Genomic DNA, 25,712 nt, shown 5'->3' with positions numbered 1-25,712 from the left:
TGTTTAGTGAATGCTTTTGAAAGCCCATCTCTGTATACCTGTATGTGTGTACTCCCTGTATCATAGTCTTCGTGTTCCCTAGTCTTTGTTATAGCCTAATTCCCCTTTGCCTTTGTGTGTTTTTGTTTTGCTCATGTATCCATGTACTCTCCGTATAGGGTCTATGACCCTGGACTGCTACAACGACTCTGATTTTGGACTGGCCCATAATAAATCTCGCTCTTCTCCGCACATGCGTCCGCCTCCTCACTGCTCATCATTACATATAGTAACGTTGTAGAGTAGTAGAGTAGTTTAATTATTTTATTTTCTGATAAACGAAGTAAGCCATTTTCTCAAGCAAGTTATCCTGAATCAGCAATTTAATGTAGCATATTACTGGTATTATTATGTGGTTAGAATAAGGTGTGTCTGTCATGAATATAGATTGGTATATTAACATTGTAATTATGTGCAGGTGGTTTTATTAGATGGTGTCTCATTTATTGATGGTGTCAGTGTTGACTGCCATGCTGATTGACACTGTAGTGAACCAGTGTTCCAGAACTCTTTAGCAGTTAATGAGTTAAAAAGTAATCTAAAAGTAATGGATAGTAATCAGATTACATTACTTTAATACAGTAATTCTTTGAATTAGGTTACAGATAAATTTCACAACAGGTGATTAATCTGTAACTGAATACATTTTTAAAGTAACCCTTCCAACCCTGGCGGTGCTACTGGGGGAACTGCACAATGCACATATTTCATTGCCATTTAAACACATTTTATTTGAAATATTTGGTGCAGAAAAGATGAGTTATACAAGTTTTTCTCATGGCGGTGATGTATTTATTTCATTTGACATAATATTAATGTGTGTCTATGGAGACCTCTGACATTTAGTTACATATCACTGATGAGGTGAAAAGAAGACAGCTGTGATGTTGGAGGCAAGGAGGGAGCAAAAGGTGGATGAAAGTTGGAGGAGTCTTTATTCTCTATTACTACTCGGCTCGAGCCAAGCAACTGGAAACAAAAAACAAAAACAAACCGACAAAGCAATAGTAAACACTCAAAGCATTGAAAACGCAGAAATGAAAGCACTTTAAGAACAGGCACAGGTGACGAGCTGCAGGCAAAGGATGACTGTCAATGCGCAGCACCAACAGCCGCTACCTGTGGGCTTAAATAACAGGGAGAACAAAAGAGGGCAAACAAGGAACAGGTGTGTGTAAGGACTAATAAGTGGGTGACTGGGACCATGGCAGATGTGTGTGTGTGTGTGTGTGTGTGTAAGTGGGCGTGTCCCTCCTGTTGGGTGTCCAGTGCACAGCACTACAGTGCTCTTCTTGGCTGAAATCTACTGCACATAAAACTAGTTTTTCTCCTGTGCAGCGTTACTTTTATCTTAGGCACTATTATCTAAAAAGACAAGTTTAAAGAAAACACCACAGTGCTCTTTTGCATACTATTGTACTTTTTTTTTTTTATCATGCAGGACCATTAAGTCATTCTTACTGTTTCATGTGTATTTTGTATTCAGAATTAATTATTTTTGTACATGTTCCATTACTTTTGTTATAAAAGATCCCTTTAATACGGGTTGATGGCTTGAGTACAGGGATATTTCCTTTTTTATCATATTGTCTCTTGTTGTACATCTGTCCTCCTTCGCTTTTCCCGAATCAGCGGATTTGCTCACTAAGGGTGCCTGACCACATTATTACTGTTTGAGGATAAGAAGGAGAGCAACTTTACCTTAACAAAAAAATCATTAATCATTTGAAATCCCAGTTCTGCCCTTGTTGTCACTGTTTTGTTTTTGTCTCTCTGTGTGTGTGTGTGTGTGTGTGTGTGTGTGTGAGTGTGTGTGTGAGTGTGTATGTGTGCAAGCTCTTTGTTGATAACCTCAGACAAATTAAGGCTGCAAGTGTTTTACTTCCTAATTTATTACTGTAGCTGTTCTCTCTTCCCTATCAGTAGAACACATGACTCCAATTGGTCTTTAAAAAGGACACATGACTCAAGTTGCCTATATTTTGCTGGAACATTAAATTCCAAGGTTCATTTCTTACCCCCACATGTTGATGGCTGGTCCAAATCTCTTTCTCTCTCTCAGTGGTAATGGAGTGATGAGTTGGTCAGTCTCATTCACACATCATTAAGCTCTGTTATGCTGCAAGATGACCTCAGGACACCTGGCCCTATTGTCTCCATGACAACCAGCCACAGATTGACAGTCATCCCTGTCTGGCCTTCACTACAACCCTGGAAGCATGCTTGACATGTCGGGCGCTTACACTCGACATGCACTGATTATCTGATGGTTGATAGCAACACAGGTGTTTTCCACTACACGGACAATGGATTTTTTCTGTTATCATCTCAGCCACAGAGCCGTGTCAGAGAAAGCAGTGAGAGTGAAAAACACTCTAGCTGTTTAGCCCTGCTTAGCTAGTCCTGGTGCACTGCAAAACTTGCCAATACAAAAAAAAATAATAATAATAATAAAATAAAATAAAATGGAACAGGGATGAAAGGTAAAGAAAGCCAAATTCTCTATATATCTTATGTTAACTTCATTGTGACACATGCCTGACCTTGTTAGAACTTCAGAGCTCTTAAATATCTACTTTGTGTTAATATATATGGCCATCCTACAGCTGTATTCATAGAGTTTTCCAAAAATGCGAACCGATTTTTTTTTAAATGTGGAGAGATAAATGTGTCTGGTTTCAAATGAGCACATATGGAGGGCTGTGGTTTATGATCTCTGAAACTAAGATCATCGTGTCTAAGAGCTAATTAATAAATACACAGCCTATCTCTGGAGTGAGGGGAAAGGAGTAATTACAGCACGTTGGAAATATGGCAAAACCGATTGATTATCCATACTAAGCCTGATTGCATTTAGCTTACTACCAGCCTGCTGGCAATAAACTCTCCGTCCTCCTCTTTTTCAAGCACTACTGGGCAATTATACCGAATAGGAGTGTCCATGAACTCTCAATGGAACTGGCAATGGTAATGATGATGATGGTGCTGGTAATTATGATGAGCACAACTGTTGGCGATGATAACACTGATCATGATGGTGTTTCCCTTTCATTGCTTCTCACACATGGTCAGCTTTGCTGATCAGAGAGCACATAATACTGAAGAAAAACCTGGTGTTAGTTGTCCTGACTATAAAGGTGCCCCCTCTCTCTCTTCACCATAGCCTTTCCAGTATGCTACATAAGTCTTCATACAGCATGGTCCAGATGGCTACCACATGGTGGTGGGGTTTCACGTTACTACTTGTCTTCAGGATAAAGAGCTGTTGCTAGCGGTAACTCTTAGTGTTAGGCTCGGTATCCTGTATTTAACACATCTGTCCTCCCTTTCCTCTAATAATGCTGCTTCTGGAATCTGCAGCCTGCAGCCCCTGTGTTCAGCCTGCTGAATGACAAACCAACCCCTGCCTACACGAGCTTCGTGACTGAATGGTGAAGAGAAACACGAAAGCAGCTTGATCATTCCCCCCCACCCCACCATGCATTAGATCCATAAACAGCTCCAGGCAGGACAGAGAGGAAGACAGCACAAAGGGGGAGAGGAAGACCAATCGTTCCGATCCTCCGACTGCATTAGCTCCCTCAGATTGAAGGTTCTCTTGTTGCTGTGCCAGCAGCACCACCCAATGGCTGGAGGCTGGTTCTGCATGTCAGTGCCCCCATTCTCCCCATGGCAGCAGCTCTGCTAATTGGCTTGGCTGCACTTCCTGTATTGTCCAGCCCTAAAGACCAGTAAAACCTGGAAGCCACTCTGCTGCGCAGTCGGGATGTGCTGAACACAGGAGAACAGCCCAGTACTCTAATCCATACCAGCCCCCTAAAGAGAACACAGCCACTCTTGCACAAAATCAGGCCCTTCTCCTGCTCCTCTTGCCATAAAAGCAGAGCTTAACGCCTCTACTTTATGAGCAAACACGTCAGAGAAACAGGTCAGCGCTTTTGAAAAGTGGTTTTATTCTGCCCCTGGGAGCTGTCTCCAGTAGTCTCCAGGAAATGGTGCATTCAGCACCCCAAAATAAACCTGAAAATAGCCTCCTACTAACATGCCAAATTGTTTTTCTTGCACTCTGAGCCTATGGGATCATGAACTAATTTACTTTAGTTATAGAGAAACTGTCAGGAAAATATATCAGCAATAAGATCTATGATTTCTGCAAAACTGATATACAGTTTACCTGTTACTGGGATTACTCTCTAAACCTCTGTTTATCCAAAGTTAATAATCAAGTAAAGAAATTAAAATTTCACTATTCAAGAGCTGACAACCCAATTGGGAAGACAGAGAGAAGGGACCTTTCCACCAACAGACATCAGTCTCTCTAGTGACCTGTGCATCTAAAACTTCCATCCTCATACAACACTGCCTCCTTTAACAACTTATTAAATATTGAACCTAGCAGCACAAATCTTGATTTTTATTTATTTTTGTTTTTGGGTTTTTTGGGTTTTTTTGCCACAAAGGGTATCTGTAGAGACCCTAAAGATATTTAGTGAAATTGCCAACTTTACCTAAGGTGGAGAACCACTCAGATTTTAGAGAGATAAAATGACCTAAATCACCTACAACGTGATTCTTTTATCACCTGTCTTAACATCTATAAAAATGTTTTAGAGTTCATGCAATTATGGTATATATTTTTGTTTGTGTATATTAATCCAGCAACCTCACAATTTTCAGATAAGAATAACCTTAATCTAATTCTAATTCTGAATGAAAGAACAAAAGAAGACAAATGTCATTTTCACACAATGAATCATGGATAGGTCCCACCAGTAGAGGGAGACATAACATAATTCAGTTAAAAAGTGCTGGGAGAGTATAGAAATAACTCTTGTTATAACACACTCTGAATGTAGCACACTGTATGATTTTGATGGATGCAATGTTGCAGAAAGGTTTATAATTGTGGCTTATTTTATTTTATTTTATTTTTATCTCAGACATGGTAAAAGAATAGGCTATTCTGAAGTAAAGGCACATAAAGGAATTCTAAGGAACACAGTCACAGGAGCAGATAAATACAGCTGTCAGTGTAATTCAGCGTGACCATACATGTGAATAATACAATGAATATGAATATCCCCACACAAAGAATGAAAGAGTGAGGAAAAACACTGTACATACACAACATTTACAACCTTGTGATAGCAGCACTGTACATTCAAGTGAGTAGCACACATTTACACCCACATTAAAAACATAAAGAAAAAAGTAATACAAAAAGGATTTATAAGGGTCCTAAGGAAAAATGCAGAGCAGTTGGCTAACTTGAATAGTAAAGCTGGGTTGATTATTTTTATTCTACGTATACAAACAGGCTCAACTCAGTCTTTTAATCTTTTGTGGTACCATGAATTTAAATGCCTTACTCTCCAAAGTCAGGCAGTTTCTGTCTCTGATTTTCTTTTGAAAGTTATCAGAGTAAGATATCTGACTTGTCTTGACATTTGTACTGAACATTGTGTGTTCAGCTGAACAACATAATGTAAAGACTTCTGCCATTGGACCCATACAAATTAAACTCATCCTTCATGTAAAATAACACTATTAGCATCATGAGTGTGTAGAATGCCAACATTTAGTGTGGTATTTGTTTTAGCTGACATAGTTTTCGAGGTAATTTCCCAAGTTGATTGTTTTTGGAGGCAGTCCAGACAGTGTAAGAGGTCAAGAATGAGAAAATTGTATTCGGAGCAATCTACGACCACACTGAAGAAAACTGATGGATAGGGATTTGTCTTCCAACATATCGAGTATACAAAAACACGAAAACTAATCTCTCAACCTAACTGCTTGTTTAGTCCTTTATCTTCACTGTGTGGAAGAAGCGCCAGGTATTTGTTCCACACACACACACACACACACACACACACACACACACACACACACACACACACACACACACACGTATGCAGTCTCCCTCTGTCCTGCAGAGCTGTATCCCACCAGTGGCATTTCTGACACAACTGAACCATATCGCACATGTTGATATATACATTTATACACAAACACACACATACATACATACAATAACACAGTCTTTAAACTCTTGATGAGTTCATTTAAAAAGCATGTACATTTAAGTGTTAAAACATAAATTGAGCACTTACTTCCTTCTTTTTCGTTCAGGTTGGCTTTTTAGTGGCTATAATATCAAGTATAGTGGTCATGAATAAATGTACTTCATTTTGAAACATGTAACACCACTCACTAAAACCACACTTAAGAAGGCATTATATTTTAAAACCTCCAGTAAAAAGGTCTATGAGACCTACTCAAGCATTGGGAGTGTTTGCAACACTCATATGACTACAGTATTTACAACACATATTTCAAATCCTTCTATGGCTTCTGATAATAATTCAAACAATATATTTTGGGGACATGTTATCTTGACTAGACTGTTCACTGGTCACAAACATAAACACCTGCATAAAGCAAACCCAACCTTCAATGCCTTACATAAGAATTAGCAGACAGTGTTTTGTTGTATGTGTGTGCATTCAAGTATTATCAGACACATAAAAATATTTTAGGAATACTACTTTCCACAAGATATTCTACACATATAGTATGCACAGCACTCCGCAACATATAATACTGTAGGCTATTTTTCTACTTGCACAATAAGGATGCCATTTTTTCCTTTACTTCTGTAAATGAAACAGATTTTATACATTGGGAATTTCTGATAATCTAGTTCCTGGCTTTGGAAACCAGGATTCCAGGTCAGGTCAGTTATTAATTTGTAAATCCTCATTTGTGTCCAGGCATGTCGTGTGTGAGCTGCAGAAGAGTTTGTGGTAGTTTGGGCCAAAGCTATATTCTAGAAGCTGAGGTTTTTGGTCAATGGTCGAGTATTGCTACAGTCATTAAATACCGTTTCCAAAATAGCTAACAGCAGTCCTTATCCTTACTTATGTAGTAAAAATGCCTTTAGAGAGCTTGTCTAGCCTACAGGTTGTTCCCACAACTTGCAGCTCTAGTGCAGCCTAAGTCAAACACTCCCACACTGAAAGTCCTTAACCACACAGTTCTTGATCAAACAAATCTACTCCAATAGGACAGAATCCACATTTTGGGCATATTTTTTTGTTACTAACCGTAATTTTGATTACATAATAAGATGTGGATGACATTCACGTCTGGTTTCATCAGAAGGTGAAGTTCGCATCACGTCCTCTGGATGGCCCATCTTCTAGCCACTGCTTCAGTAATTGAAGTCTGAATAAGGGTAGGTTTTGAATACTTTATGAATCCATCCAGTGTAATGGGCCACGTTGACAAAGATGCCTGGCCGGTTGTGTCGAGCACAGCCTCTGCCATGGATGCTCACACCTACTATAACTTTACTGCCCTTCTCCTGACATACCAGTGGGCCACCATAGTCTTTCTGTTGGAATGACAAAAGAGATATCTTTAGTCCAATTACACTTAAATCCCAGTGTGTGATTGGTCATTCTAAAGTTGGTGAATGTCTCATGAAGTTAGATAGTATCAGAAAGCTCTCTGGAAGATATATTATTTAATTATGAGGGAACCCTCTCACCTCACACACTCCTTCATCTCTCTTCCCGCCAGCGCACACTTTAGCATTAGTGATCTGAAGACTGCCTCGGTGTAGCTGATGGCAGCGCTCATTGCTGACAATGGGCAGTTGGACACTCTTCAGCTTGCCTTCATGACCCGTATCTAAGAGAGTTTCATCATTACTTTTACAGTCTTATGTGGTGTTCCTTGGATGAGGTGAGCCAGTGCACTGTGAGCCTGGTGTGGCTCACTCACCTTTAGTCTCCCCCCAGCCATACGTCGAGCAGACGATGCCCTCTTGGATGCTGCAGTCAGCCACGGGCAGCTGAATGATCCTCACCTGCTCTGTAATGAGAGCAGGTCTAACAGAAAGAGAGAGAGACACACACACACACACACACACACACACACACACACAGTGGTGGGGGAGAGGGGCATGTCATTTAGCCTGCAGTGGAAGGAACAGCTACCATCATCCTTTCATTTCTGATAAGTGACAACTCAAACCCCAATTTTCAGCCTATCAGCTAAATCTTCGAGGCAATTTTCATCTAGTACACCAAATATCAAGCAAACATTTAAGCAGTTCATTATATTCATTATATGGATGCTTAAATTAGATGTTTGGCTGATGGGCCTTACTGTGCCAGCTGTAGCAAGGCAAGCCCAGAGCCCTCTGGGCCACAGACAACATGGGCAATCCTCCTCTCCTGCCTGCTCCAATTGTTCTCAGCAGACTCATTGAGATGGGCAGAGCCCAGCCACACTCTGTACTCGGACAGGTCAGGCACACTGGGAAGAGAAGGTGAACCCTGGGGTTGGTGACAGCACCGTCATCTGATTCACAATACTATTTATTTGAGGCAATGTGTGACACATTCTCCTGCTCTGGGGGATTTATTACAGGCTCTTAGAAGTCAGGGAATTAAGTTTTTCTCCGTATGTGATGTATTTGTGTGTGGGGAGGAATATGAACAAATAACCCAATAAATCAACCAAAAATTCCTATCAGACTTGAATCTTCTCACGTGGCGATCTTATGAGAATGTGTATGTTCAGTGGTGGTCCCCAGAAGCTTTGGTGGCTTTGATTTGTTAGGTTAGATACACAAGACAAATCATGAGAGAAGGAGCCTTCTGACCCGGAGGGTGGGGGTCGGGCAGAGCAGGGCATGGCCATGCTTGTGCAACAGTGCTGCAGATAGTTACCATGAGGAGAAGCACTCCCTGTCCGTCAACACCCACTCTTCCCGAACCAGGGAGCCGCCGCACCAGTGAGTGGCCCTGATAGGAGAACCAGGACGTCAGACAGAGAGCAGGCCGCACATGGTGGGGACCACTCTCACACATTATAAAACACCACGCACCAAGGAGACATTTACTTTGTGCGCTTTACATACAAAACAACATGGCCCACTAAACTTCTTTTTTAAATTCTGCTAGGGACTTTCCAGGGAATTTGCAGTGGGATACAGCCATGGTACAAATACAAATGGCACATTGTGTAAAAACAAGATTTAGAAGTTCCCACAAAGTGCAGCCAACAGTATCAATGTTTTGTCCCAGAATATTTACTGTGACCTATTATAAATGCTCAACTAATTGGATATAAACTTTGCAAATCATTTTAAGTTACCCACCCTTTTTGTATGCTGACCATCCAGCTGCCATCTTTTATCGGTATGGGGCCCCCACCCACTATCCTCACTTGCTTATGAACAAAACAGGAGATGTCTGAAACCTCATCTGGAAAGACAAAAGCAAGTAGAATACAGATCTTTTACAACTAGGAAGAAAGGCAGTGTCCAGAACTAAGACAAATCCAAGATAATTAACACCCAATTACCTCTCTGTGGTAGATTATTTTGTAACTGCTCACCTGAAAAAAAAAGAGGAAAACACAAAGAAGTAACATATATATATATATATATATATATATATATATATATATATATATATATATATATATATATATATATATGTAACAAAATTTAATTAATAATAAGGAGGTGATCTCTGTTAAAGAAAGTACTAGTCTATCTTTAGATTGTTGAGAGTAGTTTGAGTGAAAAGGAACTGGGCCAGCATGTGGAATTGCTCAGCCTTCACAATGACCAAGCATGATCTATGATTGTGAAGCACCATTGCTTCTGTTGTATTCTGTCTGTGTGTGTGTGTGTGTGTGTGTGTGTGTGTGTGTGTGTGTGTGTGTGTGTGTGTGTGTGTGTGTGTGTGTGTGTGTGTGCTTGGAGATTTGGAATTCGTGAACTTGCTAATGTAAACCCAAAATGTAAATTTTAGATGCAAAAAGTGCCAAGCGTGGTTGAACTTGCAGTTAAAAATGTCAAAGATGCATGAATTTAGTATGAATTTAGTAACAATTAAACAATGTGCAACTAAACTAAATGAAACCAACTACTAACTACAGACATATAAGCTAAAAGGTATACGTATGAATCTTTTAGATATAATTTGAAATCACAAGTTCTGATGACGTGAACCAAGATAAAATTTGCCATCAATCGTTTAGGATGCTAATCTACCATATCTTTCAAGCAGTGCTGAGCAGGCCAGCAGTAAATGTACACAAACTCACAGAGCTTGATTGTACAGTAGTCCCAGGGGATGAGGGAGCTGTTGGTATAGCACCATGGCCCGTGTTTGTCCTTGTCTGGATTCCTGCAGAAATTACCTTCCAATTCGTCACTTAGCGTCACTGCCACATGCTCGCCCCTGACAACATGTCATAGGATATTAGCATAATGACACAAAACACAAAACATAAGAAGACATACAGTTACTTAAAGTCATATCTATCGCTGAAAACAAACTCCCAAGAAACTTTATATTAATTTAAAATAAAATGAATTAGGTTTTAGGGATCTAGGGAGCTGCAGTACAATCAAAGCCATTATGCATGTGAAAACGAATACTTCAGAGGTCAAATTCATTCAGTGTTAGGATTATGCAGTCTAGTCAGAATGTGTAGGTAAAGGATTCAGGCACTCCTCACTCTTTCCCACCGGCCCTGTGCCGTTCCAGCTGTGAGGCTGGTCCTCTCTGGAGGCATAAGGAAGTATTTGGCTTAAGCATTACTCATGACATGCCCCCTTACATTCTGCTCTCCCACATTAACAGGCAGGAGTACTTCACATTCAGGGAACACCACTGTCAAAACACTACAAATTTTCAGCAGGAATTCCACATGAGAACATAAAGCGGAAGGCTACAAAGATGGAAACCAAGTAGAGAGGTTGGACGCTTCCATTAATTTGTCCAGCTAGTTGGTGTCTCAAGATTTCACAGCATGTTTCATGCCTGAGGTATCCCGATGAGTGACCCCTCACCTAGCTGTGATGCCTCATAGGGCGTAAGCCAAATAAAGAACCAGCTCTGATGTGATGCTTTGATGTGAGTGTGGCATAAGGCTTGGTTGAGGAGTGGACGTAGGAAGGGCAAAGGTCAGCTAAAGTACACTGCTCCAGCTGGGAGAGCCTGCCTGTAATTCTTGGGGAATTAAGTCACTCCAACTGCCTCTTTAGCGTCATGTAGAGCTCACTAAAATAAGGGGTCCTCCACTAAGGTGTGTTTTTCTTCCTAAAAAACTACTAGTATCTTATTTTATCAAGTATGACAAATATACCCTGACAATCCACAGATCCCTATGCTTTGTTTTACTGCCCCGCTGTGGCTCTGGAGAAACAGGGGGAGTGAACTTTGACTTGGAACTTGTTCATAAAATAGGGAAGTTATTTAACATCACACGTCAAAGTGTGGACAACAGAAATATCCCTGGCATTCTGCTACACTGCTTCTTTCAATCATCGAAACACACACACACACACACACACACACACACACACACACACACACACACAAAATTGGCCTAACCCTAGACTTAGCACAGCAAATAGAAATGTGTTGTGTACTCTACATTTATCCTTTTTACCACCATACATGTGCTCAAGTTCAAATTGAATTATAATATAAATGTTGCATTCCAGAAGTGTGTAAAAATACTTTTCTGTGCTTTCTCATGGCTCCTGACCTATTAAATTTATTCCCCTTGAACCAAAAGACTAAATACATAATTCACCTCATATGCAGCACAGAGGCATAATGGGACTGTCCTTGAGATCCCGCAATATATAAAGTGCAAAAAAATGGACCCATTTCTGTTTCCATGGAAACCAAGTGAATGTCAAAGGCTCAGAATATGTGTTGTGTGAACATAAATGTTTATTGTCCTGTTCCAGATCAGGGTGTATTTAAGGATAAAAGACCATTGAAGTGAATGAAGTGTTTGTGTTTATGCTTTGTGGGTTATAGTTAAAGGAGAGTTTGTGCTTAAGGTGGTGATGTAAACCACCTGTAAACATCTTAGTCCTTTAGCTCACCCTGTGTGTCAATCTACATGGTTTGGTGTTTTGGGGCCAGGTCTCACCTCTCAAAGTGGTCATTCCATAGAGCACAGGGGATGCCTGAGCGAGTCTTCACCTGCTTGCCTCGGTACGTCTCTCCATTGCCCATATAGCACTCTGAAACACATCATGAGAAACAGATGACCACAGTCTGGCAAGAACAGCTTGGACAATGGATGTTGCACCCCAGCCCGCTATGTGCCAATTCTCCTGCTCAGATTTTAATGTAAAAGCCACACTATACAACTGAAACGCCTGCATGTGGGGTTTACGATGGGCTGGCAGTGCTCACAGAAACATATCAGAGCCCGCATTGGTCTCCAGAGACCTCCATCCCAGTGGCCCCAATCAGGACTGCAGTGCAATCGATTTTAGCATCAGCGCCTGTGCAAGTCCTTCCATGCCATGTCCCTTCAGGCCCTGCCAGTCACACGAAGCTGTCAATGGTGATTAATGGTTGAGTCATCTAGTTTTATTCCCACAGTGCTGCTCGCACTCAGTATGTGCAGCTCAAACCTATTCGTGGCTATGGAGATCAGACTACAGGGACCAGTCTGCATCTGTGCCAAGACAGGGATGAAAGGAAGAGAGCAAGAGCTCCATCTCAGCTGCTGCAGAAAGCTTGCAAGGAGAACTTTTACAAAGACCAAATAATTACCATCACTGTTTTGTTTTTGTTTTTGTTTTTTTCAAAAAAACACAAATCAGATCTAAACTGAAAATTCATTTTCAGTGGTCAACAAGATATTTTTGCAGATGATTCACTGGCATAAATACATCTTACAGTACAGTAGCCTTGCATGGGCCATATGGTGGTAGTTTATTGTGCTATTCTTCAAGATAAATATGAGTAAGAATGTGTAACCCCAGTCTTTGTTACCCAATAAGGCAATGCTGACCCACAGCAAGCTGAGACTGTTAGAAATGTGGGAATCATAAAACAGGGGAAGCTGTGGCTTTTGCTTTGTTTTCCCCAAATGACACAAACATTGAACATGCTGCCCTGGACATAGGGCCTAGCGTCACAAAGCGAGGTGCTGCATGCAGCGTGGGGGAGGCCAGCAGGCGGCTCTCACCCTCTGGCCCAGCTGCTGCTGATCCGCAGCGTGGGATGTCCGTGCAAAAGGCCCAAGGGATGCTGGGGTCAGTAGTAAAGCACCATGGGGCATGGCGTCCATCGGGATTCCTGCAGTAGTTCTCCCTCATGTCTCTGCAGCATATGCAAATACACATGCAAACACACACACACACACACACACACAAGTAGGCACACACAGCAGCGTTAGAAAGTGTGTTGTAGACTAATAACATGAACAAAACTTCGACTAACCTTAGACGTTCAACTTTCAGAATGAACTGTATGATTAAACACACATGAGCTTGTACTTTAGCAAAACATGGTTTGATTCTGACCAGAGATGATCTTAGATTTGGAGAAGGAGGTCTAGTGAGGATCACACTCAGGTCAGTTTCAGCATGACACATTTGTGCTACTAGTCATGTGCAGACTGTTGCACAAATGTCACAGCTTTTTTTGAAACACTTTATTTGAAATCTTTTAGTAAAATAAATATTAAAAATGAGCTGTGCTCTTGTAGCCAGGTAGGATTGGTTGTCTACACAACCTGGGGGCTGGGGGGAGGGTTCACTCACTTGCAGTGGTAGTTTTGTGGTGTGTAAGGGTGCGGATGAGGAAACTGGGCATCCCATCTCTGACATTTCAGGCCCTCGTGAATGACCTCCACTGTCCCACGATACCCTTCTCCATTGCCACGGAAACATGCTGTACTTGTTTCAACATCACTGTTGTTGTCAGAGGCTGAAAAGGAGACATGTGAGTGTGTGACAGAGACAGAGAGAAGGTGAGATTGAGGGAGAGAGAGTGTGAGAGAGAGAAAGAGAGAGAAAGAAAGACAAACAGAGACAAACATCACTTCTCAGTCATGATAAATGACGAGTCACTCATCACATTGGCTACAATACTCCTGTTTTGTTGAGGAAAAGCAATGCCTCCTGAGTGAGTCAAAGCAGTTGCTCGGTACAACCAGTAAACACACAAACAGCATACTTCTGCTAAAACCTAATCCAGTCCTTCATATGCAAACACAAATCTCCACATCAAATTAATCTATTCCATGCAGTATTTTCATAGCTGTTTGCTAGAGGTTCTTCGTTATTTACCGACATGCATGTATATAGGCCTGTTGCTAATGCTTTAACTTTCAAAGACAGGCGACATTCAACTCCATTGTGTGGGCTCTCCTTACACAGCTGTCTGTAATGCCTCGCTAACATTGTTTAGCCTGACTGAAGGGCTGCAAACGCAGGCCATGTTGTGTAGAACCAGGTTTGGTCTCATTAGCAGAGAAGTAAAGTTGGAGAAACAATGATGCACTTTGTACTCCAGGCACTGCAGTGTTTATCGCAGAGCAGTACAGAGGGTTTAAGAGTGTGTTCTGGCATTAGAAAAGGGCTTCAGATAGATCAGAAGTGCACTTTCCAAATGGACTGAGGCCATCTATCTGCGGATGCAGATGCTCTGATCATATTAACAGGCCTGATGCATTGGCTTCCACACAGATGTGACATATGCGGGTAAGATGTGTGTGGCTTTCACTGCAAAAGAGAGGTGTTTAAAAGCCATGTTTTGCTCTTCCAGACAGCAAAGGAAGCAGGGCAGATCACAGTGTCTGTAGATGCACAGTGTCTGGCCTACAGAGCAGGGTGTGAATATGATCCAGAGGCCAGTGCAGTCGACCAGGGCCCCAAGGCTCATGCAGAGAGGGGAGCCAGGCGTAAGCTCCTGTTTACACAACATGACCCCAGGCAGAGTGCAAGGGAGGAGGAAGAGGAGAGTTATTATTATAACAGGTTAGCAGCACTGAGTTGAATCTGCAGCATGCCTGGGAAGTTTGTCTGTGTGATGCTGAGAAGGAGATAACCCTTCTGTTATGTCTTTAAGGCGGACAAAGGGTTTATATAGAAATCCGAAACACAGTGCCCATCTCTCATGCACATAGTGCCAGTGCCCTAATGAGGAAAAACAAACACTTGGGGACATCGGTGAATGGGAGGAGCCAGAGAGCGTAGCAGAGGCGAAGAGTTTTATGGCTGAACCTTCCACTCTTCTCTCAGCCTCAAACAACATTCCTGTGAGGGTCCCAAATGACAGGGGAGCCACAGGAAGAGGAAGTTGTAAATTTGACAAACTTTTCTTTTCTTTACTTACCCTTGTCCTCCTCTCTCTATCTCCCTCGCTTAAATACACACGGATGCACATGCTTGCCCACACTCACCACACTGTTTGATGTCACAGTACTCCCAGGCCGTGTGGGCATCTGTGGTGAAGCACCAGGGCCTCTGACGCCCGTCTGGGTTCCGACAGTAGTTGTCCTTCAGGCCTTTATCTGGGTACCTGTCGGCGGGAGGGGACGTTAGTGCTAACTCAGCCGCATGTGCACGGCTGCGCTGATTTACAGGCAGAGAAGCTACGGTAACCTGCGGCCAAGCGGAGCAGCACACTGTGTGGGCAGTAGTCCCTCTCAGCAGGAACTCACCGATCCCTGAAGCCTCACCACATTAAAACAACATGGCTGAACTCGCCTCTGTGGCAGGTTTACACAAAACAGTCACTTTTCTTCTGATTTATGCTAAATGGGGACATGACGGTTCACACACTACGCAGGGCTAGGAAAAAAACTTTATTAATTTTTCAAATGTTTTCTAAAGGGGCATGCCAGTGCTATTCCTCATGAGGTAAATGCAGAAGGAGTGTTTTCATGTGACACTAAAAAGCATCGGTCCTTGTGAGTTTAGTGACTCCTATGGGAGAGCAGCTAAACAAACTGTCATTTATTTCTAAAATCATGCCACCATTGTTTTCCAAGACTCAGTGAATCTAAGTTAATGACTACACATGGTCAGTTGTTAATGGAATGTATTAAGTATGAAGCCAACGTCACTGTAAGATGTGATTAGTGATTACAGGCTTCCCAGGTTATAGACTGCACTCACATAACACTCACTTTAGAAGGAACACCAGTTCATTAGAAACACCTTGTAGGAGTACAGCTCCAGTCTACAGACCACCTGCAGTCAAGCAGAGCCACCTCCCACTCCGCTCACCAACAATCAGCGTCTGAGCATAGGACAGCTGTTGGCTGGATATTTTTATTTGGTTGAACAGCCTCAAGAGAGCTGTGACACTAACACATAATTCCAGGAACTCTGACATGCCTGATAAACCTGTCCAACCTAACACCCACAACTGTGCCATTGCCATGTCAGTGTTAATGCTGCATTGTGTATGCATGCCGTCATATGAACTACACTTATAAAATGCACCTATGAGGTAAGTGGCTGGTGAGTGTAGGTACATGGTTGGTGCTTGTAATAAAGTGGCTGGTGAATACATAAAAGGAAACGGTATTGCGATTCAAGGCCATGAATTTCTTCTTCTTGACTTCTAGAACTTTTATGTAATGCTTTCCAGAAGGGTGAATCCTAAAAGGTCATTTTCAGTGTTGCCTGACCATAGATTAATACATTGCTGGGATGTTTGTACAAAATGCTCAGAATTCTGTCATGTCTTAACATATGCTGCCCATGAAAAATCTACACAACACTGTATGTGATTCAAATATTTTGCAGTAGCAATACATCTGGATAGCAAACTCCCCCAAAGCACTATAGAAATTTACATGGTAGTGGGTGAAATGTGTACATTCAGCTTGGTGGGCCTAATCAACATGGCCTCCTCATTTTATTGAGAGGGTTTGGCTGTCATCCAGTGATTAGCATTGCTAATTACACTGGCGGGGTTCTATGTCTCAGACAGCTTGATGATTGATGATGTCCCGTGAGCCACACTCTGCTGAGGATGGTTCCTACCTTTTGGGGTGGAAGAGGTGCTTGTGCGGTTCATCCAGGTCCCAGCGCTGGCATTCCCGACCGCTCTCCGTGTGGTCCATGGGTCCGCGGTAGCTTTCCCCGTTACACTTCATGCATTCCACTGTGGATGGGGAATACGGCTGGTAAGGATCTCAGTCTGGAGCACAAGGCCCCAAGGAATATTCACACACACACATCTCAGCTACATTAGTATGGTTTGAAAGGAGAAATCTGCTTTAATGTGGCCGTCACTTTAAAACGTAACAAAATAAATAAATAAATAAAATAAAACCTCTGACAGTGGTATGCTGAGGTCATGACTGCACATGCATGGTTTACATAATTGCAAAATGAGTTTTATGTTTATTGCAATCAATCTTTTACCTCTCTCTACTCTGAATGTAAATGGAACACTATTACATATCAAACTGTAGCCTTTAGACTAAGTGCTAAATCAGGTAACACCTCACCTTAATAAGCTGAAATACCACCTATTAAGCTGTCGGTATGACTCCAGGGGCACAGTGCAGCTTCTAACAGATTTCATACGATCAAAGGTTACAGAAATGTGTAATTGAAAACGTAGGAGCTTAGTCATAACGGTTCACTGAACGTCACAGCAGAGAGGGGTCACTAGCAGACCTCTCTCTAAAGCCTGTTATGACTTGTACTCCACTAGAAAGACCAGAGCAGCATATTGGAAACAGATGTTTATGCTGGCCATTTTCATGAAACCTTGATTTTACCTCCCTCTCTGTTTGTTTCTGATATAATTTATTAACTAATTTATTAACAAACCCTCCCAGTCATATTTCACCACAGCAACCGAGGATAGACAACAGGTTATCTCTTTTTAACTGATAGTTATCTCCAGCCCAAACCTCTCTACGGCCACTCTATTTCCAGTCCACAGCGAGCAACAAAGCACATGCAAAAATTATGGCTCATGGAAACTTCATGGGCTGAAAATCTCTAGACTCAAAATCCATTTTAAATATGAAATTAAATATAGAAGTTGTGAGAAATGGTTGATTCAAATAACTTTTTTTATTATGCAGAAATCAGTTTGCTCTGTTTCCAGGCGCAGTCAGTTGAAATGTCAGCCAGCCAGACCCTCTGAGCATGAGGAATGGTGCAGTTTTGGTAGTGTATGTTTGGGTTCTTCTCACCTTCTGAGCACTGAGGAATGTTGCAGTTTTGGTAGTGTATGTTTGGGTTCTTCTCACCTTCTGAGCACTGAGGAATGTTGCAGTTTTGGTAGCGTATGTTTGGGTTCTTCGTAAAGCACCAAGGTCCTGTGGTGCTGTTGTCTGGGTTCCGGCACAAGTTCCCTCGAAGGTCCTTCTGTTTGTGTCGCCGAGGTAAAAAACTGAATGGTTGAAAGGTAAAAGAAGAGAAAATGAGAGCAAGTTCAAGGGATTGTTTCATTTAATCTGTAAATTCAGGAAATAACAAACAGCTGTGCTACTGAGACTTTGTCCAACACTAGTCAGATTTTTTAAAAAACAACGTTAACTGAAAGACAGATAGCCATGCTAGATAGTGATGTCACCTACTCCCAGTCCTCCCACACACCCCCACTCAGTAAATCATAAAACCATGATACAGATTCAGATCAAAAGAGACAGAAACTCTCATCAGATTCCAGGCACTTTTTTAAGAGACAGCCCTTTCTGACCACAGAACATCTTTCACACATAACATACCTCCTTTAGGCTGGAAATGTACCCCTGACCTTACATTTGACATGAAGCAGATTAGAAAAACATCAATACACATGTGGAAAATCAAAACAATATGTTGTATACTATAGGGCTAGGCAATATGACAATATGTTAGTTATGGTGAAAAACTGTGTCATGATGTGCTCTCCTGACCATGTCGTCGGTATATCGTCATTACCTGTAGAACCTGACTTTATGACCTATCACACCAAGCATCTTTCACCAGTTGTTTTGTTTTTTATTCTGTTCCTTATTAAATAGCTTGGTTTTGCGAACTAATTTTTGAATTTGAATTTAGTATGGAAATATTTATATTTTTGCTGGTCATTTCTATCCTGCTGTCCAGCCAATCTATGATACGTATCACAATATACGTTCAATACTTCATCAGGATATAATATTTGTGTTATATCAGTCACCTGCATCACATGGCATTTGCTAAAGCATTAAGTAATTAGGTTACAGTGCATCTCTAAGTTCTATTTCAAGTTGGCCTTGAAATGACAGATGTGAGGATTTCCAGACAAAGGCACAGACCCTGAACCGCCTGCTCAAGAAACAGAGGTCAACTAGCCAACAGTGCCACAGTGATCCTCTGAGCGGAGATCTGGAAATGAGTAGCCCCATAAATCCTTGTAACATCCTCACTGGCTGCTCCAAGTGTGTTCACCACAGTGTCTTAAAGTGAGTACAGATTTTACCTTTCACAGAAAATGTAAACTACAGTCATATGATATTTGCTTTTAGCTGAACTGTGTCTTCTGCATGTCTTCAGTATAGAAGATCTGTGATACATTAGTTAATGTGCTAGGCCCTGGCCCAATTTTTGGACATTCAGATCCAAAACCTTTTACACCGATAAAACCTGCCTGAAAACCTTATGTTTCAAAGGGGCTAATTTCAAAGCAGGCTTTTTAACTGTACATCAGTCCATTAGGTAAGATTAAAAAGCTAAAGGAGGGGAAGGAAACAGAGAGAGAGAAAGACACTCAAGGTCTCTTCAAGGTAGTCATGTTTTCATGTGTCGGCAGCTTTTTGAAGGCATGAGAACTATAGCGCTTCTGGCGTAGTGACAGGCTCTCACTATTCCCTTCATCCCCAGGAAAGGACAGGCAGTAAACCCACTGCTGCATGCTGCTACAGCATCCCTAATGAACCCGTGCAGCCATAATGAACTCTTGGCAAATAAGCTCTTGCCATTAGCTATCTTATCTGAGCCCAGTGCTGTTTTCTGTCAGACTCCCACCATTACACTGACCCTCCACAATAACCTTTTATACACAGCATCATTTCCAGCTCCACACAGATTCAATCCAGTTATATTTAGATTTGCTTGTATACAAGTGCATATTAAGGCACAGTACTTCACAAGTGTACATTTTTAGTTATGGCTGTGTACCATTGTGCATTATCAGTTAAGCATGGGCATGGACATACTGTGGGTTTTTGACACTTGCAGACAAGGAGACCTCTGACCTCTCTCGCTGAGGTCTGAAAATCTGAGCTCACTGTCAGCACCAAACAAGTGAGGCTCCAGTGAGTCACTGAGGCCAAAGACCCTGCTCTAATAACATGGTGAATTAATCCTTAGATCATCAAATCTAAAGCAGGCTTTTGTGAGATTTGAAACACATCCATTCCAGGGAGTTTGACTGTTTTTCATTTATTATTCAATTACAAAAGAAAAAAGTGCCTAAACTGGGACCTGAAAAGGGGATTTTAAAAGCAGTCTAAACACTGGAGGATTCTGAAAGGTCTTCCCTCGTAGGAGGCACAAATACTGGGCTTTTAAGTTTAACTGGTCCTATAGAGAGACAGTGATGGAAAAGAGAGAGGGTCTTACTCATGTTCATGTGGGGTGTTTAATTCCCAGTTCTGACACTCCACTCCAGCCTCAGTTACCGATCGTATCCCTTTGTAATTCAGTCCTGTGCCAACGATGCACTCTCTTACAAAATCTAAAGGGCAAAATTATCCATTAAGCAATCAGTTGTACTTCTCACACCTTAGTCAATGTAAAGTGATGTAACGTGTAAAGTGAACCCTTGCCATTAATTATTGCCACATAACCTAATGCTGCCCAGTTCCTCTTTGAGAACACATTAAAGAGGAGAAAAAAATGAAAACCTAGCTATGCTAACATAACATGCTGTGTGATCATGATGCCAGCTCTTAATGTTGTGTCATTTCACTATGGAGATGAACCTGTGACAGGTGTGTGTGTGTGTGTGTGTGTGTGTGTGTGTGTGTGTGTGTGTGTGTGTGTGTGTGTGTGTGTGTCATCTAGCTTTTATTTCACACAACACAAAAAAAACTTTTGTAATGAGAGTGCTTTATTTGTTTACCTTTTTTCTCATAAAGGTCAAAGTTGAAGTCATTCTCCACGTGGACACCCACTATGAAGCTATCAAAGGAGAGCAAATGACACTTTGTGCCATTCTGATCAAAGCTGAATGCTCTAGAGGGAAAGATATCATGCAAAGAAATTAATTTCAATAAAGTGGAATTAAAAGTAGAGTGAAATATGATAGCCACCGGCCTGTGACAGGTACTACATACCCTGGCTAACAGAATCTGTTCTGTTTTTGAAAAGCTTTTGCTTTTCAAATCATATAGAATTTGACACTCAGGCTTGATAAACAGCTGTAGAAGCAATAAAAAACCCTGGTGCACTCAGCTCAGTATTGCTACAACACACAGGCAGCACTTTCCACACTTCTAAGGCGATGTTCTGAAACATGGAAGGCACCCGAAACATCAAAATAGGAAGTAGTTGATTTGCTGATCGTTGATTTCCGTTTGTGATGTCGCTTCCAGCTGCTTCCTCTGACCATGATGTGCAGAGTGCCAGTAAAATGCTATTTAAAACCCAAGGAAGTTGGGAAAGAGAAAGGCTGTCTGGTGCAGGTTACCTATTTCTCCATCTTCACATTTCTCCATATTGGTTTATTTGATAATAACTGTCATTGTACAAATACTATTGCACAATGCAAATGCATGTAGTGACCCAAATAGGCTTGCATAGGTGACTGATTGCATGGATTGCCCTCTGGAGGTCTCCGTACCTGCAGGTGAAGGGAAGCTTCCTGTTTCGGCTGCAGCGACGGGCACACTTTCCCAAACTCATCTTCTTGCTCTTGGTCATGCATGAGGAGTCAGGTGGAGCGACCAGGCGAATACCATCTGTCTTTTTGTAGTCCTGTAGAGCGTGCCTCTTGCTTTCTAGTATTCAAAACAAAACCTGTGAAGGCTCATGCTAACATGTACAAAGCCATTTTAAATCAACACATTTGCTTTTCTTTACAAACTCCACAAAATCAAGAATACAGGTTAAACAGAACAGAGCAACATGGGGGGTAACGAGGCAGACACTACTAAGTAGATTGGACACTGGCACAGTGACAGAAGCCAAAAAAGAGGCAGCCTGGTGAGGTAGAAAGTGAGCTAAATCAGTGTGCTTTAGTGCAAGATGAATCTAGGCTGTGTAATAATATGCAAGGACATCCATCATTGTCTGATTAAGCAAGGTAACTCAGACTGAGTGGATTCATTGTGAGGGCCATGAGGAAACTAGCCGAGTCTCAACTGAACATGTAACAGAACTCCAGAGACCAGAACCAGAGACAAGCTTCCACATGCATGACCAAGATGTCGTCCCATCATCCAATGCTATTGGACATGGTTACAGTTTAAGGTCTTAATGGCCACGGGGGGGGGGGGGAAAAACAAGTTCAGCAGATCATCCCAGCTGTGGCCCATGCCTGGCTTGCATATTAAATACAGCATAGCCAGAGAAAGAGGAAAAAGAAAACCTCACATCTGCATCCTCATTCACAGCAGTTCCCCTGGTGCCAAACTTGAATGGTCAATCACACTTGACATTTAAATCTGAGGGAGTTCATTTTTCCTTTAGATTTTTCTTTTAACACCTGAAATTATAATCTCAACAAATTTTAATTATCATTTAAAGTTACAAAAACCATAACAACAGCCTCTAGAATCCCAGAGCTATCCGCCAGACACTCCGATGAGCTCATTTGGCCCGAGTTGTTACACTCAGTGAGCTCTCAATACGCAAGTGAACCGCAATCGTCCCCTGTGCAGACTATTCAAGCGTATTTCAACGGCACAGAATAGCGACATGGACAAAATGTGCATACAACTGAAATAACTCAGTCATCTCTAATGCTCACCTTTTCTCACGCAAAGTGGCTGACATTCCATGTAATTTGCGTAAAACCAGGCTAGACATAAACAAATACCAATATTCTCTGAATGTGAAGGAGCACCGCTGCTTTATAGACTACTGCACTCATATAGCTGTATAGCAGCACCTTTCTTCTTCCCCGGTCGATGACTCAGTGATCCAGATGTTCTGGCGAAGTAACGGTAACAGACGACCACTCGCCCACTCAGTTGTGTCACCAAAACACAACCGAGTTTTCCTGATTACGAAACTTCATTTAATTTGAAAAATAAATTTTGTTTGAAAAGTATTACAAATAAAATACTACACAGCGACATTTTTTCTCCAGGTCAGGTAGGTTATAATTCGTTACATATCAATCAACTCCTAGCCTACTATAGCGTTATATTTGTGATGTTGTAATCACAAATTACATTTTAAAAAGGAGAGTTTATAATAATATAATTTCAAATCGCCAGAAACAGACTAATAGTTGTACCAGCCAAGTTGGTACTGGAAACAGCACCGGTAGAGACAAACTGTCGCTTCAAAGGAGTTGTAAACAATTCTGCAAAAAAAAGTGCGCATCTTGGCCATCAACGTGTGTCCGTATACATCAACCTTTGCGAAACTTACCTGAGTAAACCAGGATAGCTACACAGAGCAGTATTTTGTAAGTCCACATGGTGGTCGCTTTTGAGTGGTGGAAGTTCCGAGCGCTGCTAGATGACAAACGTTCAAGCGTTTCGCGCTTGAAGAATAAAGCTGACAACCGCGATGTCCTCGTGAAAGCACCGCCAGCCCTTTACTGAGGGGATGATGAGCCCGCGAGGAGTCCCTACCTCGCGCTTATCCCTCCCCTTTCTCCGGACATTTAAAGCTATCTCAGCGTCAGTGTCCAGAATAATTTCCTAACTCCTTTACGGATAAGGCTGTTGAATCGAAGCGAAGCGGGAAGTTCATGTAGCACGAAGTGAAAGTTTACATCAGTATTATTTGCGGACCGACGATTCGAGAGGACGGAGGAGTACTCAAAGCCGCCACTGCGTTAGCCTCTTGATATTTGGTTCATTTCAATGCGGATTATTGCAAGCCAGTTCTGAAGACATTTTAGTCTAATAAGTAACTTTCATCTTTACTGTCATCGAAGTAGTGCACATCGTGTTCTTCTACCCTAGTCCAGTTATATATGTACAGAATTGATACCAAACACAATGAGGAACGTTCAGACACTGGACGTGGAAATAGCAAATGATAAACTTATTTTATCATATATTTCTGAGTATGAAATTCATGGTCAAGGCAGTCTTCTTTCAGACAGTCCCCAATAATTGGTCATTTTTCTTCAAATCAGTGGCTGTGACACATGCACTTCCTTATTTGTAACTTCACCTTAATGGTGTCAGGTCACAGTAAGCACTTCTTTGGGGGAAGTATAGGTGCCAGCTTACCTGAGAAAATGTTATACTTATTGTAGAGACTGGGTGTGAGACCTGGAGACAGGCAGACAGAGTGGCTGTTTATTTTAGACCATTTGTGTGTAGTAAAAAACAAAAAACTATATCTATTCAAAAGAGAAGGTACACTTCTTAACATATTTGTTTCACATTAAAATATCACTCCCTTGATTTATTTCTTTGTTGCATTGTAGCTTTTTGAGCAGGTATTATTGAATGTTTTGCTGATGGCTTTGCTTCCAAGTTTGTCTTTTCTATAGCAGTTTTCCATTCAGCTTGGCCTATGTGTATCTGCATTGGTTTTGCTTTGTTTGCATTAGTGTCGTTAGCAGTTTGGCTGTTTATTTGAGTGTCATCTGGGACTTGTGGCAGTGACGCTTCTGCATCCTCTGATGACAAGACTGAAAAGTATGATCCTTAAACAGCAGGGCTAGTGTCCTCAGGGGAGTAATCAGTGACAGACATGCAGAGGGAGGGAGGGAGGGGGAGAGAGGGAGGGAGAGGAAGAGAGAGAGAGAGAGAAAGAGAGAGAGAGAGAGAGAGAGATGGTGTGCTGACAGCTAAATGTAAGTAGACTGAATGAGTGAGTGAGTGAGTGAGTGAGTGAGTGAGTGAGTGAGAAAAAAAGGGAGAGAGAGGCTATGATGAGCTTGTCAAATTACATCATGTAACACCTTTGCAGCACTCCTCTTGTCTATGGATCACAAACTCAAAATCCCAAATCAGAATGAGCAGCCTTCTGTCTCTTTTTCTTTCTTTTTCTCGCTCGCTCTCTCTCGCTCTCTTTACTCTTCTGCTTAACAGCAACAAAAACCGATTGAATATCAAATGCTTTATTAAGTCTAAATTCTGCTGTCCTCCTCTATAACTGAATGCAGATATGTAATGTGACTTCACAAGTTGCTGAAATTAAAGTGAAACGTTTGTGGTTAGTAGACAGTTCATGTTTCTGAATTAAGAGTTGGTTTGGTGACCCAACCTATTTTGATGTGTCAGTCAATCCATAATTCAGAGGATAAATGTGTAGGGTCTTGCCCTTGCACAAGAGAGCTCATGCTCTAGTAATAACAGGTAAAAATAAATATTGTGCTTTTGATATGTACTTTCAAGAAATCATTTTAAAATCATGCCTTTTTTCAGATACATCACCGTCTCTCATCTTAAACTGCACCATGAGAAACAGTGGTAATCCTTCGTAGTTATTTTTAAATGGTTCTGTTGGTTTTTAGTATATAACACAAATGAATTCCTTATTTCATCTATATTTCTAACTCAGACCGTGTGCTGCAGAGTACAAACAAATTATGAATCAATGAGTCACTTTCCTCTGTGGTGAAAAAGTGGTCTCCAAAAGATTCAGGACAATGGAGTAATTCAGATTTTACACAGGACCATATTATTTCTATTTCTACAGTGTCTCTGTCTCTCTCTGTCTGTCTCTCTCTGTCTGTCTGTCTCTCTCTCTC

General features: G+C 41.6%; 1 protein-coding gene across 1 annotated transcript; it reads right to left on the bottom strand.

Moving 5' to 3' along the window:
- Positions 1–5,041: 5,041 nt before the first annotated feature.
- Positions 5,042–23,650, bottom strand: LOC113577168 (hepatocyte growth factor). Its single transcript, XM_035524850.1, has 18 exons — positions 23,426–23,650; positions 21,669–21,825; positions 20,949–21,061; positions 20,447–20,561; positions 18,106–18,248; positions 16,880–17,000; positions 15,286–15,404; positions 13,643–13,808; positions 13,066–13,199; positions 12,013–12,106; positions 10,165–10,301; positions 9,415–9,447; positions 9,209–9,314; positions 8,778–8,852; positions 8,212–8,361; positions 7,825–7,931; positions 7,589–7,731; positions 5,042–7,432 (listed from the first exon to the last, which is right to left on the bottom strand). Exons 1-18 carry the CDS (start codon positions 23,472–23,474, stop codon positions 7,250–7,252), a joined length of 2,145 nt encoding a protein of 714 aa, XP_035380743.1. The 5' UTR covers positions 23,475–23,650; the 3' UTR covers positions 5,042–7,249.
- Positions 23,651–25,712: the final 2,062 nt, after the last annotated feature.

The sequence above is a fragment of the Electrophorus electricus genome, chromosome 4 (genome assembly GCF_013358815.1).
Source record: "Electrophorus electricus isolate fEleEle1 chromosome 4, fEleEle1.pri, whole genome shotgun sequence".
Classification (NCBI taxonomy): Eukaryota; Metazoa; Chordata; class Actinopteri; order Gymnotiformes; family Gymnotidae; genus Electrophorus; species Electrophorus electricus.
This window is presented reverse-complemented; position numbering and strand designations above follow the sequence as displayed.